We start from the raw sequence: 14,171 nt of genomic DNA on the forward strand, positions 1-14,171 counted from the left end.
ATATCCCCTCAGGAAAAAGTTGCTGTTGTGGGGTTATATTTTTGCTCAATATATTTGAAAATTAAGGCTTCTGACCCACCTCTGGCTTTACCTTTGGGACTCTTGAGTGTGGGAGAATTCCTTAATCCCTCAGGTGGCAGAGGTAGGCAAAGGATAGGGAAAAAGAAGCATGTGTGAGTAACTTCTTTTACCCCAATCCTCGGGGAGACCCTAGAAAATGCTTAACCCAAAGTTTCCGACATGTTAAACCACCAGCCCATGTTTCTGCCCTTGCACCAAACCTAGGTCAGGAGGGGATTGCAGGTGCCAAATTAGGAAGAGAGTTGCACCAGAGACGTGAGAGGACGGGAATCTCAACTAATGTTATCCCCTTCCTTCAAAGGCACGTTCCCCCACAATTATAAAGTCCTTTTTATTAGTCAAAATCACAGTCACCTTGATTAAAAGGATGGGACATGCCATCCTCAGCAGAAAATGATACAGTTTATAGAAAACCTCCCCACCCCACCCCCATACAGTCCCAATTAAAAACTAGAAAAAAATCTTCCCTCCTTCCCTACGATGTCATGGTAGGCTGGCTCCTCCAGTGGCACTGTAGCTCCGGAGTGGGCCAGCTCACCACAGCACCCTCCACTTCACCTTGGGGAGAGGAGGGATGCTGGTGGTCAAGGAGGTTAAAACATTAGTTCCAGTAATACCAGTTCCCAAACATGCATTTCCTTCCTATCCCCCATGGGACCATGGAGAATAGGGGACAGATAGGAGCCCAGCTAGAAGGAGCAATTTGAGGAGGTTAGGAGAAGTCCAACATACCTCCTCCCTTTTCCTTCTCAAAAAAAAAAAAGAGGAAAGAAAAAGGCAGTTTTGGGTCTTTATCACACCAAAAATGGTTCCCCTCAGACCTGAGAAAAAGACCAAGAAGTCCAGTCTGGGGCGGGGATACTGGGAAACTCAGAGCTCATCTAACCTTGCGCCGCCATTAATTTCACCTTCATGGTGATGGCTAAGCTAGGCCCCTTTTCTCGGCCACCTGCACTGTCCAGAACTGGAGATGGAGAAATACAGAGCGAGGAGATCAGGGGAGCACCCCAGGCACAGGGGTTTCCCCCCCAAGGCTCCCTCAATCCTCGGGTGGGATGCGCAGGGCAGAATACACCATCACCTGACTGTCCTCCTGCCGTCGGCCTGCAGAGGGGAAGGGAGGTGAGTCTTGGGCAGGGTGGAAGCAGAGCACTGACACATGGAAAGTCCTGGGTAACAAAGGGGTCCCCAGATGGTGGGGATAAGTGCAGGCTCAAACCCACCAGTCACTGACTGGCTGACCCCAGGCTGCTCCTGGTAAAGCCTAAAGGTCACCAATGGACAAAGAAAAACCCTGAAGGTGGTGGGACAGACCGACGAGAAGGAGGCAGAGAGTGGTGAACGGTGGGCCGGGGCTGGGGCTGGGCTCAGTCATGGGCAGTGGGCAGACAGGTGGGATGTGTCAGGTGATCGGTCCAGGTAGTCAGTCCTTACACGAGAGGCTGCGCTGGATACTTCGGAGGGACCCTCCAGCTGTAATAAAGGCCCAGAGCCCCATGGAAACCGTGACTGCATAGATGGGCAGCAGGCTGGCCTCGTACCATGGGTTCAGGAATGTCTGGGGATGGGAGCAAGAGTAGAAAAAAGGTTAGATTCTTCCTCTGCCTAACCCCCATGTACTCTTTGTGCCTTTGACCCAAACCTCGCCCAGACATCTCACTCAAGTCCCCCAGGCCTTCCCTTCAGCACCAACATCTTGTGGTTAAGGAGACTTCTGATTTTCAGCTTCCCCAGCTCCTGCTCACCTCACACCATCTGCATTACAGTTTGACCCATCCATGCAAACTCCTCCCCAGAGTACCCAGGGAAGGTTACTTCATTGATGCTAAAGTGAGGGACCTCTGAAGACTCACCTTTCTGCCTTCTCCCAAGATAAGTTTTTAAATGTTCAGAAGTGAAGATACGGTTCCCCTCCATACAACCCACCATTCAATTTTTCTCTGACTTAGGTCCCTGTCCCTGACTCACCAGTCCTGATGTCAGTAGGTGACTCCCAACCACCAGGCCCAAAGTCCAGTACCGTCGCCTCTCACAGGCGTCAAAGAACACAACTCCCCAGAAGGTATGAAGCAGGATGATGGCTGCTGTCAGGAAAGCTGCAGGGAGCGAGAGGGGGAGGGGATACATCCTTCACCTTCTCCCAGCCTCCTGAGATACTGAGCCACCGCCTTAGTCTCCCCGGGAGGGCCAACACATGAGGTCAGGGCCAGGATGGGTGGGGCATGAAGTCAAGAGAAAAAGTGGGACTTACCTGATGTCAAGAAGTAATAGGGTGAATCTCCATGGATCCCAACCACACCTGGCCCAAGTGCATCGGCCAAAATATTGATAACAGAGAAGACACCACTGATGATACCGAAAGAAAGACCAGAAACTGGGGGGAGGGAGGGGCTCATCAATGCCAGAAATCAGTAGAGCCTGCTTACCAGCGATCCCGCCCCGTTTCCAGGCACAAGCCCCCACACCTACTCTCCCTCCAGACCACCTCTCGTTGGAAGTCAGACATGAAGGAAACACGTAGCCACTTAGAACATGTGGGCGCTTAGAGACTTCCCAGAGAGAGAGGAAGGTGTCCATTGCCCTCCTCCAGCCCATCTCCCTTGGCTCACCATAGGCCATCTGGCGGATGGAGATGGGTGATCTTCCGTCCTCACTCAGCGATGCTAACCCCTCATCTGCCTTCCTGGGGTGGGGTGGGGCGGGGCGGGGCAAACATGAGGGAAGGTGAGAGGCTCCTTTCCTGCTAGTATCCTCCCTTGGTGCCTCTCCTTCCAAACCACCACCCGGGGGCTGCCCCACTTTTCAGGGTGCAATCCTCTGCCCTTCTCCCCTCCAGACCATCCATCTTCTTACTTAAGCAGCTTGTAGTAGGCAAAGCGGAACATCTCCTGTAGAAGGACGGAGACCGCAGCACCAAAAATCAGGAGGCCATACTGGAGCCGGGCATCTGACGGGTCGGTCACATGGACCAGGATGAACCAGACCACAGAGGCCAGGAGCAGAGAGACCAGCCAGAAAAACGCCCTGAGGAAAAACGGGGGCCATTAGACAGGCAAAGGGGAGAGGCAGCCCGAGAAATCAAGGAGGGGAACCAACCAAAGCTGCAACGTGAAAAGTGGAAGTTAGACTTCCGGATGGTCAGGGAGACAGGGAACAGATAAGTGTCTCCACCAAGGGAGTCTCAGGGTCCCGGACCCAGGCGATGGGGTAGAAATGGACTCGAGAGCCTTCAGACCAATGAGAGTGGGAGTGCATGCGCACAGTAGGGCGAGGTATCCATGCCTGGACCCTCGCTTAGGGCCGCCCGAGGTCCCACAGCCCCTCCCGAGCCCTGGCCGCGGCCGCCTCTGACGTCGCCGGAAGAAGTGTAGAAGGAATCTGTGCGATCCCGGGAAGGCGGAAACCAGCTGCGGGAAGGGGCAATCGCCCAAACCCCCGACTCAGCCCTTCCCGATCTTCACCTCCGACTTGCCTCCCCCAACTCCGGCTCCCGGGGTAACCCCACTTTCTCCAGCCCCTTCCCGATCTCTCTCCTGGGCGCCCTCCCGAGTCTCCCCGGCCCCTACTCACCCTGCGACCAGGATGATGACACGAAGGGGGTCCCCAGCCACAGTGATCAAGAAGAGCGCAAAGGCCGGGCCGAAAGCGACAAAAGTGCACCCGAAAAACACTGCGGCCCCCATTGCTGGTCAGCTGGGGGCGGGGTGGAGGCCTGGCCAAGAGAGGCAAATGGGAGGAGCACGCCCGCCAGAGAGTCCGCGTGGGGTGGCGACGCGACCCCGTAAGGGGCGCGGTGCAATGTCACCCCCGGGCCCCGGGGAAGGGGAAGGGGGGGCACCGAAACCCCAAATACAAGTCCGCGCGACTTCCTCTACGGAAGCCGAGGAGGGGACAAACCCCTGCCGCAGCCCCTTGGCCACCTCCCATCTACTCCCAGCCCCGCCCCCCGGCCAATGGAAAATCGGAGGGGGCGCGGCGGGGGCGGGGCGCAGGGCCTGCTGGGAGTTGTAGTCCTCCCGCCCTTTTAAACCCTCCACTTCGGTGCTGGGCGTGGCTCAGGCCACAAAGGGAATTGGCCGAGACTGGGCCTGGGCGGGGCATGGGTTGAAGAGTTCGATTGTGCCGTAGCTGCGATTTCCTTTAGTTATTTTGTGGGAAAGGCTGGTAGCAATCCTACCTGTACTTGGAAGAGCTACAGAGGGGGGAAGATCCTGTAGGAACCTTAGGGACAAATACGAAGAAAGCACAGGATAGAGGTTGCGAGGAGATAGGCACGGGTATTGTTCTGACTTGAATGAGAGGAAATGGGCTAGAGCTACTGCCGAAGGATGAAGGTTAGACTTAAAAGCAGGAGCTCTTCCAACAGGCCAGTATAGGAAACATGCAGTACCGTGTAGTATATCGCCAGGGGAGCCTTCTTCGGTAATGACAAGAGAAATAGAAGGAAAGGGAGCTTGGAGAGCAATATTAAGGAGGTCAGAAGGGATTCACAGTTAAAATTGTAAAAAGCAATTAGAGCGAAGGGGTTGAAGGAAAGTTGCTTCCTCCCCACCCCCCATCCCAGTCACTCAGTTCCTTTGATGTCATATTTCCTCTTTTTCCTGAAATGAACCTTGGTGGTGTCTTTTTCTCAGGCTGGGGGACAGGGCGAGGGTTACACATTACAGCGAAAGAAAGAGTAAGAGAGGAGGGTGTTAGACCCTCATTTGGGTGGGTGGGGTTAGTCCTTAGTGAGGATGTTGAGGCAAAAGTACCAGGAGGTTGTTCAAGGAGAACCAGGCTTCCTTTCCTTCCTGGAAGTGATTTATGTTTTAATGCATATATATACACATAAGTGTTTTTACATTTTTCTTTTTTTCAGGAAATTCTGGAAAGGAGCGGAAGGAATAGATTGTATGGATTTACATGGAAAGTCATCAAGCAAATCCTCTCCCAATAAGGCTGAGAGGGCGGGGGCACCCTGGCCAGTGCTCAGAATTCTAGTGTGTCTTGCATCTGAGTCTACCAGGCCAAGTCAGGTTAGACTTAAAAGCAGGAGCTCTTCCAACAAGATGTGGGGATAAGACAACTCTTCCTCTATCTCCTTTGAACCAGTACCACAGCATCTCCTAGGAGAGGAGAGCAGGTGCCAAATCTATCTTGTTCATGTGTGGTTCCACAGAGACTTGCAAGTGCCTGGCTCATAGTAGATATTGAAAAACATGTATCAACGCCCTTAAAAAAGCACACACACACACACTCTGTATTTTTTTAAATGTATTTTATTGATTTTTTACAAAGAGGAAGAGAGAGGGATAGTTAGAAACATCGATGAGAGAGAAACATTGATCAGCTGCCTCCTGCACACCCCGTACTAGGGATTGAGCCTGTAACCAAGGTACATGCCCTTGACCAGAATCAGTCCTGGGACCCTTCAGTCCGCAGGCCGACGCTCTATCCACTGAGCCAAACCGGTTAGGGCCACACACTGTTGTGGTTTTCTTTCTTACTCTTTTGCCTGTGAACCTGAATTGCCTATCAGACTCGGCCTAGCACTTTGTGCCTAGCCTGTATGTTACTAAATGTTTCTGAATAGAATTCAATAAAAATGGAAAATACAAAAGTAGAGAAAAGGATAAGATAAGCTGTACTCCTGTAAGGCTGGAATAAAAGGAATACACCAAGTGACTGAAAGTGGAAGAGGTGTGGCCCTTCGCAAAAGAGACTATCTGCTTTCTCCCTTCCATCCTGTATTCCCCAAGTTAAGAAAGAGGTGAGGTGAGGTCAGTACTTACCAGAGAGGAAATGGCTGGCCTTGGCTGAGAGATTTTGATCAAACGCAATGCAGCAGGTGCTTTGAGAGTCAGACAATGATGTTGCTATTGCTCTGGTACTTCACAGTCCAAGGCAGGCAGAAAAGAGGGACTCTTTTCAGCTAGAAAATGCTCGTCCCTTCTCAGATCATGTCAACTGTGAAGAAAGAAACTGTGATACAGCCTCAGAGAGAAGGGCGACTCTGGATGGTGATGGTAACTTAGGGACAGTGAGAGGGGAGGGGAGCTTTTGGTGAGGACTGAGAGAGAGGGAAGGGGAGGAAGGGAGAGGGCTTCCTAAGAGAAGCTTTTTAGTAGTGGGAGTGGGGGTTGTTTGGTTGTTGTAGTTTTCGTTAGTGGGCGGCAGGAACCCTAAATGGACCTAATCTAGGGCTGGGGGAGATCAATGAGCATGTTCCCATCGAAGCCCACTTCACTTTTCTTCACAGGGGCAGCTCTGACTGAGGACAAGACCAATAGTAACTGAGGATCTAGTCCGTCAGCAAGTAGGAGGGGAATTCCACCCCTGAGAGAAGAGTTGCTGCAGCTCCCTCCCCGCTTTGGAGGAGGGCCGGAGGCGGGGTAAGTTTGGTGGGAAACGCTGTAATTTCCTTTATAACTTTCACAGGCAGAGTGCAGCATCCAGAATGGATGTCCTCCTTGTAGCCATCCTTGCTGTGCCACTCATCCTGGGTAAGTTCACTTCTCTCCCTGAACTAGGGCCAGGTCTTCTCCTGTAAATGGAGTGGGAGGGGAAAAAAATGAGGGGCGGTTGAGAGGTGCAATTCAATGGGGGAGTGATAAACACTCTCCCATCTGTGCTACAGGCCAGTGTCGGGGGTGGAGGGGAGTCTGGGAAATACAGCCAGGAAAGGGGGAGGGGAGCAGAGTCCTGTCAAAGAAGAGACAGCTGATGAGGATGAAGCCCCGGATCGTGGAGGTCCTAACAGGAGTGAACTCAGCTCTCCATCACTACAAAGATGAACAGGATGAGAGGGTCTAGAGCCGTGGACTCTGAAGGTGGGGAAGTTTGCAACTAGTGAGGGGAGCCAGTCTATCTTCTTTCCAAGAATGTTGGGGGGGGGGGACTTGTATTAGTAAAGAAATAGAAATGGAGGTGACCTTTAGGGGAGTGAAGAACTGGGTGCCTTCAGGGACAGGGTCTGAAAAGCAGCTTGGCTCCTTCCCTCCTTTGTTCCCCGTCTGCCAGGTGCTCTTATTGTTTCCTCTTCCTCCAGATTCTTGTGTCACTGCTTGTGGTTACGGACTTCAAGGGGCTTAGGGAAGTGTTTTAGCAGGAGGCCTCGAGTTCTTGATCCAATCATGTCAAAGCTACATGTTTTCAGTCTGGGAAGGAAAATGAATGCAGATGGGTTATTTACTCCAGCTGACTCATTTTAAGAAAACGGATGTTAGTGGCTTGTTCAAAGTTATCCTGACAGCAATGAAAACTAGAACTAAAATAAAAATCCAAAGCCGAACGGGCGTGCATGTTCATTATTTGTGAGAGACACTGACAAGAGAATAACTCTCATAAACACAGTACAGCCTGGAGCATACTGAATTGTAGATTTGGAGTTCTTAATTTCTGGTCTCTCTCTCTCTCTCTCTCTCTCTCTCTCTCTCTCTCTCCCTCCCTCCTTCCCTCTCTCCCTCTCTCCCGCCTTTTTTTAGGTTTAGTTTTTGTTTTTTTTGGTTTACAGTATGTGAAGGGATCTGTTTTCTGTTCTGGGATTTCCTGATTGAAAGGGCACAGGGGAACAAACCTCATCCTGATATGAAGCCCAGAAGACTGAGAAGGGTGGAGAGGTCCAGAGACAGGGAGATAGTCTTACCCTTGGAGGTGAGGTCGAAAGGAAAGTGATAGAGCTGAGATAAACTTCAAGTGTCCTTCTATTGCTAAGAAGTCCCAGATGCCCCTTGACCTCTAGTCCTTGTCCCTTTAGGACAAATATATGAGGATGAAGAAGGACTGGAAGAGGATTATTATTATCAAGTGATCTATAATTACACAGTCACCCCCACTTATGGTGAGTATTTATAAGGCTTTGACCCTTAGCAGGATGGAGAGAGGTTTAGGGGATACTTAGTTCTGAGACAAAGTCTTTCCCTTTGCAATAGAGCAACGGGGTCAGAGAAATTTTGCTATGAGCAGACTATCGAGGCTCATGATGTTGTTTCTCAAGATAGCAATTTCCAGTTCTTTGGAACTGGTTGAACAATTTGAAATTTTTCAAATTTGTAAATTATTTTAGGTGTTAGATTGAAAATATAAATGCTCTTGTGGCTCAATTGGTTAGAGCATCGACCCATACCCCGAAAGGTGGTGGGTTCATTTCCTGATCAGGATACATATCCGAGTTATGGGTTTGATCATCAACTGGGACACATACAGGAGACAACCAATGGATATTTCTCTCTCACATCAATGTCTCTCTCTCACTCTAAAAAAAGAAAGAAAGAAAATATAAACACATTCACAGACATTTCTCACATTCAAGTTTATTAGAATTAGATTATACCAGTAAATTTTACAACTTGAACAAGTTGAAGTGTGCTGAGCAATTTCTTCAGCTTTTCATTACTAGAGGTAGTACTACCGTTCTCTTTTGTTACTACTGATTGTTTTCTCCTCTCCAGATCCAGATTATTTTGGTGCAAATTTCACTCTTGATTACTCCATGTTTGAGTTAGAGGACAGACTGGTGAGTGACAATCCATGCAAATGCAAGGTAAAGAGGATCCCCGGGCTTAACTCTTGGAGGGTGAGCAGGATGGGGCTGGGGACAGGAGAAGTGAAGGAGATGAATTCTAGAGAATCAATGAGGATGTTGGATGGAGGTGATGATTGATAACTCTTAATTTCCTAATCCTACTGAGGACAGAACAGGTTGGATAAGGAGGTAACGGAAGCAGAAGAGACAACCATTATTCATGAAACAGAACGTGTAGACCATCAGAGGCCTGTAACAGTGAAATCAGTGACAGTGGAACCAGTGACAATGGAACCAGTGACAATGAAACCAGTGCCAATGAAACCAGTGACAATGGAACCAGTGACAATGAAACCAGTGAGTTAATTGGGGATAAGATGCGAGGGACATGAGACATCCCTTACCCTGGATAGGTCCCAGGGCTGGTGACATGGAACCGAGGAAGGAATGGAATACCAGGCTTTGGTGGATGGGGAAAACAAATAACTAGTATTGCAAAGCAGGTGTTCATCTCAGCTTCGCCATCATTTCTTTTACTGAGATTTAATACTAACCCTGTATACAGAACCCTGGGAATATTTGGTGCAGTTAAATTTCAGTTGGATGTGTAATGTATGTAACCTATGCCTAAAGCAGATAAGGATGCTGCCAATGATGAAAAATAAATCCACGGTGTTATTGTCCTCAAAGTATTTATGCTACCCAAGTTTACACGTATAAAATATTTAGAACAAAATGAGAAAATTTATAACAATGTTAAGTTACATACAAGTTTGAGAGCATATGATGTAGACAAGTGCTTTAGGCAGTGGAAGGACAGAAATCAGTAGAGGAGTTGAAGACTTTTAGAAGGTGATTATGCTGAGATACACTGAAGAATAGGTGAGCTTTTGATTGGTAGTACATTATAAAAGGATGAAAGCAATTAGGAAGAATAGCTATTAGAAGGATGGAAGAGCTGCATTAACTGTGGCGATAGAACAAGCATGACATGTTTTGTAGAGGAGCTATGATTGAACGAGAGGGTATATGGAAAGAAGCAGTGGGAAATTAAGAAAAAATAAAATTTACAAGACTCTTAATATTTGTTTGATAATTTCACAAATGGGAAGATAGGACAAAATAATAAGACTCTGAAATGTCAGGCTTTACTTTTTAAAATAAAAAAAGTTTGAACTTACAAGAAATAGAGAGCCTAGTAAGTTCTTCAGGGTGGTAAAGACACATTAAAAGCAGCATTTTAGAAAAACTATTTGTCTAGTTGTACACAGGATTCAATGGAGTGAAGAGAGATTCATGAGATTTCTATCATCCCCAAAACAATCCATTAAAAGCTTGGACTACGAAGGCAGTGGCATTTTGAATGGAGAAGAGAAAAAGAAATACTTTGGGGAAAAAATACCGTGTTTCAGTGATAATTTCATATGAACACTAAATGAGTAGAGAGTTAAAATAACATATTTTAAACATGGATATCCAGGGAAATGGTTGACCAAAATAGGAAGTGGGAGGTCAGAGGGTTTTAGAAGTGGTTATAAATTTGGTATTGGCCAAGCTGAACTCATGTTGTCAGCCATATGAGGCTATCGTAAAGGTAGTGGAATTAAAAGAAAAGAAGATTAAAGAAAAAAAAGGTAGAGGAATTAGGCCAGGGCTGCAGTTCTAAGTGCAAAGTCACAGTTACGAAAGTAGTGAGCTCAGTAGAGCTGTACACACAGGAGACCAAAAGGCCAATGCCTGTGCCTGTAGAAGGTGAAAGAGGACTCAACCAAGGAAATGCAGGTAGCTAAGTTTGTATTATAGAGTCTAGAAGAGAAAGTTTAATATAATCAATGAAAAGCTACCAAGAGGCCAAGGAAAAGGAGATTATTCATAACCCCCAAAAAGCAGTTTTAAGTAAGTGGTTGGAGCAAAAGCTAGACTTTGTGCAATTGGAGAGGAAGTACATTGTAGGGAAGAGCATAGACCAGGGGTGGGCAAACTTTTTGACTCGAGGGCCACAGTGGGTTCTTAAACTGGACCGGAGGGCCGGAACAAAAGCATGGATGGAGTGTTTGTGTGAACTAATATAAATTCAAAGTAAACATCATTACATAAAAGGGTACGGTCTTTTTTTTTTTTTTAGTTTTATTCATTTCAAACGGGCCGGATCCGGCCCGCGGGCCGTAGTTTGCCCACGGCTGGCATAGACCAACCATTTGTGATATTTGGCAATTAAATAAAGAGAAGCAACAGGACCGAAGTACAGCCTGAATACAGTTGAACACAGATGGGAGGAATGGAGAGTTATAATTGACGACAAGGACAGAGAAACATTTTAAAGTATATAGTAAGCTTCCTTTAGATTATAAAATCCTTGAGTAGGAGCCATGTCTTAACCATATTTATATCCCTCCTATAGCAGGTAGTACAGGGACCAGCACATAAAATAAAAATACATATTGAGTCGAACCTCCCTGGTATGGTCAGGAATGGGTGAAAGGCACAGAGGAAAGAATTCTTTATGGTGCTGGGATGGAAGGTATGCTCAGAGGAAAAGGAGACATAAGTTGGTATAAAGAGATGGCTATCTTTCCAGATGGTGAGGGAGTAGTAGGAAGGATGACACTGGCCTACTATGGCATGACATCTCTATTTTAGCAGAGTCCAGATAGGAACCGTGCTGTATCCAGTCTGCAGAGTCCTGTTTCCCTTCTCCTGTCCTGGACCCTCCTTCAGGAGTGGATGTATTTCATGTAGAAGGTGAGAGTGCAGCCACTGGCCTTGATAAAGTCTGTGAAGCAATTTTTACCACTATCTCTGGCTAGTGCTTCCAGCCTGGTCAATTTTCAAATGCATGAAAGAAGAGGGATCACATCTAGAAAAACCTTAGGAGATGTTGAGGCCAAGACTTTGGTAATAAGAATAATTAATTTTTTTGAACTGGAAGGATTTCAGGGCCCCCTAGAGCAGAAGCAGGTGGAATGGAGAAACCTCTCCTGGTTCCCAGTCTGCCTTGGGTTATTAAAGGTGGTTCCAGCGTGATGGTAGTTGAAGGCATGGCAAGAGCCAGAGGGCAGAATGGGAGCGGCCCTATAACCTGGCAGAGTCAAGAGGCAAAGTTCAGAGACAGAAGAGGTGGCAGTTCCCTAATGTAGGGGAGAGGTGGTGGGGGAAAGGAGGAGGGAGTAGAAACCTGTGTTATAAGGAAGGGATCTAAGTTGGGATTCTAAATAACTATGGGGCGGTGAGGGAGGGAAGGGGGAAGGGGGGAAATAAATAAATAAATAAGGGGCATGAAGAGATTTAGCAGAAGGAAAGGGGTGAAAAGGGGAGGGGACACATCTTCCAGGAGATGTCATGGAGAAATATAGCTCAGAACATGAAACCTGGGGCGTTTTCATAGAGGGGCATGGAGGGGTTTCCTGAGTCCCCTGAACCTGGTTGGTATTGTTTTCCTTTTTTTTTTCTTTTTTTCTTTTTTTTAGGATGAGAATGCTGTTATGACTCTTTGGATGGGGATTTGGGAAGAGGAAGTTGGAAAATAAAATAAATAAATGAAATAATATGATTACTCTCTACTCCTTCATGAGGGTCTGTTCTAAGGCTACAACACTAAAGGAAGCACCAGGATATGGGTGTGGGAAGGGTAGACCAGAAAGGGAGTTAGGTGGCCCAGCAGGTGTTGCTCAGTGGTTGAGCATGGACCCATGAACCAGGAGGTCAGGGTTGGATTCCTGGTCGGGGCACATGCCAGGGTTGTGGGCTAGATCCCCAGTAGGGGATGTGCAGGAGGCAGCTGATCAATGGTTCTCTCTCATCATTGACGTTTCTATCTCTCTCTCTCCCTCTCTCTGAAAACATAGTTTTTTAAAAATGTATTAAAAATAAAGTGTTTTTTAAAAAGGGAGTTAGGTGACAGTATTAGGACTGTGAATAAACATGAAGTTTTGGGAAGAAAGGAGAAAAGCACCCTCAGACAACAGGTTTATTCATAGTCTATGACTCCCTCTGATTCTTTTGCTTTATTTGATTATATATGGTGTTAAAACTGTGTTTGGGGATAGTTGAAATTAGTTTATTTAGAACCCTTGTTTTCCTTTTATAAAATAAGCCTATTGTTAAACATATGTAAAATATAAAATACTACTTAGAATAGATAAAAATTTCACACCCTCCTCCATTCCTCCCACCGCCCCCAACAATGTGCCTTTTCCAATTAGTAATTAGGGCAGGCAGGGACATTAATTTTTTTCTCTGTCCTCGAGACCCTAATCAAGACTGTGCTGCCCCCTTGCGGTCTCTCTTATGTTACAGCTTCAATCCGCTTACAGTCCCTGAGTCCCTAGCCCCTTCTCTCTCCACGGTACCGTTTCAATATTTCAAGGGGCAGCGAACTCCGGACTTGGTACCTTTCCTCCTTCAAAGCCTTTCGAATTTCTCCAGGGGACAAACGGAGAAACTGAAGCCAGACAAACACCTCACCTGGAGGATCGGGGACCTCCCCCCACCACGTTCCAGCGCTAGGAATCACAGAATTCAGGGTGCGGAGCCGGAGGAGCCCGGGTAGAAAGGCCAGGAACAATCGAATTCGGCTTTGACCTCTGGAGTCGTGGCGGGCTGGCATCTGAGCTAGTAACGTGCACGGCGGGTTATGTAAGGGAGGAGCCGCCCCAGCGGGAGCCCGAGAGAGAACGCGGTGTTCTCGGCGGCAGTCCCCACCCAGCAGGGCAAGAGGCACCCAACTTGTAGGAGAAAGAGGAGGGGACGGCGGAGTAACGAGGGCTGGGCAGCCGACAGGGGGAGAGGCTACACGGCGGCACGCATCCATTAAGACACACATTGCAGATGCCAGTCGCTGTTGGCTCCACGTGCTTCACCCGTGAGCGGAGGCGCTCAAAGCGGGGGCAGAGGGGCCGGATCCCGCGGAGCCGGGAGTCCTACATCCCGAGGCGTGCGCCTCAGGTCACGCAGCCATTCAGCACACCCCGGCCACGCGTTTCCGGCGCACCACCAGCCTATTTAAGGCCACGGCTTCCGCCCTTGTCCTCCCCTCCCTTCTTTTCCAGTCTTTTTCCATCCTCCTCCTTTTCTCATCACCGGGTCCTCTCCCCGAGCCGCATGTAGGGGCGGGGCACGGAATGCTGCCCTTCCAGCCAATCGTCACCTGACCGCCTCTCTATTGGCCGAGCCCCTGTGCGTTGTAGCCAATGGGGTGAGACTGTCGGTAACTGTGGTCACGTGCCACCGGCGAGCAGACCAATGAGGGTACTAGGTCTGTGTACGCAGGGGGGAAGGCACGTGCGGAACTGCACGTGTCTGGGAGGGGCAAAGGGCGGGACCCCCTGGGAGCGAGGCGGAGGTGGGTAACCGCGACCCGGAGTGTGCGAGCAGCTGAAGACAGCCGGGGCTGAGCCGGCCGACACAGGTGAGGAGACCGGGAGGACGGAGAGCTGCGCGGGAGGATCGGCCCGGGAGAGAGTAGGTGTAGGGACCTCTTGGTATTGGGAGGGATCGTATCACGTGGCAGAGGGACCCGAGAGGGTCCGGAGCAGGAAACCTGATGAGAAAGACGAGGAAGAGACGGGTGGGGGGGCGGGGGGAG

At 48.7% G+C, this 14,171-nt stretch overlaps 3 protein-coding genes across 12 annotated transcripts in view; 2 read left to right on the forward strand and 1 right to left on the reverse strand.

Moving 5' to 3' along the window:
- The window catches only part of APH1A (aph-1 homolog A, gamma secretase subunit), a 15,568-nt gene extending 11,403 nt beyond the window's left edge, over positions 1-4,165 (reverse strand). For 3 of the 4 annotated variants that reach the window (XR_001512521.1, XM_015558715.1, XM_006755628.2), the window contains exons 1-6: positions 3,652-3,984; positions 2,935-3,105; positions 2,691-2,764; positions 2,333-2,455; positions 2,050-2,177; positions 1,516-1,639 (exon numbers count right to left, since the gene is read on the reverse strand). Coding sequence is in view for 3 of the 4 variants with exons in the window: in XM_015558715.1 (XP_015414201.1) it covers positions 1,516-1,639; positions 2,050-2,177; positions 2,333-2,455; positions 2,691-2,764; positions 2,935-3,105; positions 3,652-3,764 (733 nt within the window). In the remaining variant the exon portion in view is untranslated. Of the gene's footprint in view, positions 1-396; positions 1,186-1,515; positions 1,640-2,049; positions 2,178-2,332; positions 2,456-2,690; positions 2,765-2,934; positions 3,106-3,651 lie in introns of those variants that run through there. The other variant, XM_006755627.2, reaches the window with a different exon arrangement.
- Positions 4,166-4,947: 782 nt separating this feature from the next.
- On the forward strand, positions 4,948-12,147 carry LOC102767447 (chromosome unknown open reading frame, human C1orf54). Of its 5 annotated transcripts, none has more exons than XM_015558720.1 (7): positions 4,948-5,099; positions 6,502-6,566; positions 7,820-7,903; positions 8,514-8,578; positions 8,759-8,944; positions 11,228-11,329; positions 12,055-12,147. In XM_015558720.1, exons 2-6 carry the CDS (start codon positions 6,521-6,523, stop codon positions 11,324-11,326), a joined length of 480 nt encoding a protein of 159 aa, XP_015414206.1. In that variant the 5' UTR covers positions 4,948-5,099; positions 6,502-6,520; the 3' UTR covers positions 11,327-11,329; positions 12,055-12,147. The 5 variants fall into 5 exon arrangements, with proteins under 5 accessions (XP_015414206.1, XP_015414205.1, XP_015414207.1 ...); XM_015558719.1 differs by lacking the exon at positions 4,948-5,099 and adding an exon at positions 5,502-6,089; XM_015558721.1 differs by lacking the exon at positions 4,948-5,099 and adding an exon at positions 5,502-6,089 and having other exon boundaries at positions 11,231-11,329.
- Positions 12,148-13,892: 1,745 nt separating this feature from the next.
- CIART (circadian associated repressor of transcription) overlaps positions 13,893-14,171 on the forward strand; it is a 4,418-nt gene continuing 4,139 nt past the window's right edge. Inside the window, exon 1 of one of the 3 annotated variants that reach the window (XM_015558708.1) lies at positions 13,893-13,994. The gene's annotated coding sequence lies outside the window, so the exon portion shown is untranslated. Of the gene's footprint in view, positions 14,048-14,171 lie in introns of all 3 variants that reach the window. The other 2 variants (XM_015558711.1, XM_015558710.1) reach the window with 2 other exon arrangements.

This window comes from Myotis davidii, unplaced genomic scaffold (assembly GCF_000327345.1).
Source record: "Myotis davidii unplaced genomic scaffold, ASM32734v1 scaffold653, whole genome shotgun sequence".
Lineage (NCBI taxonomy): Eukaryota > Metazoa > Chordata > Mammalia > Chiroptera > Vespertilionidae > Myotis > Myotis davidii.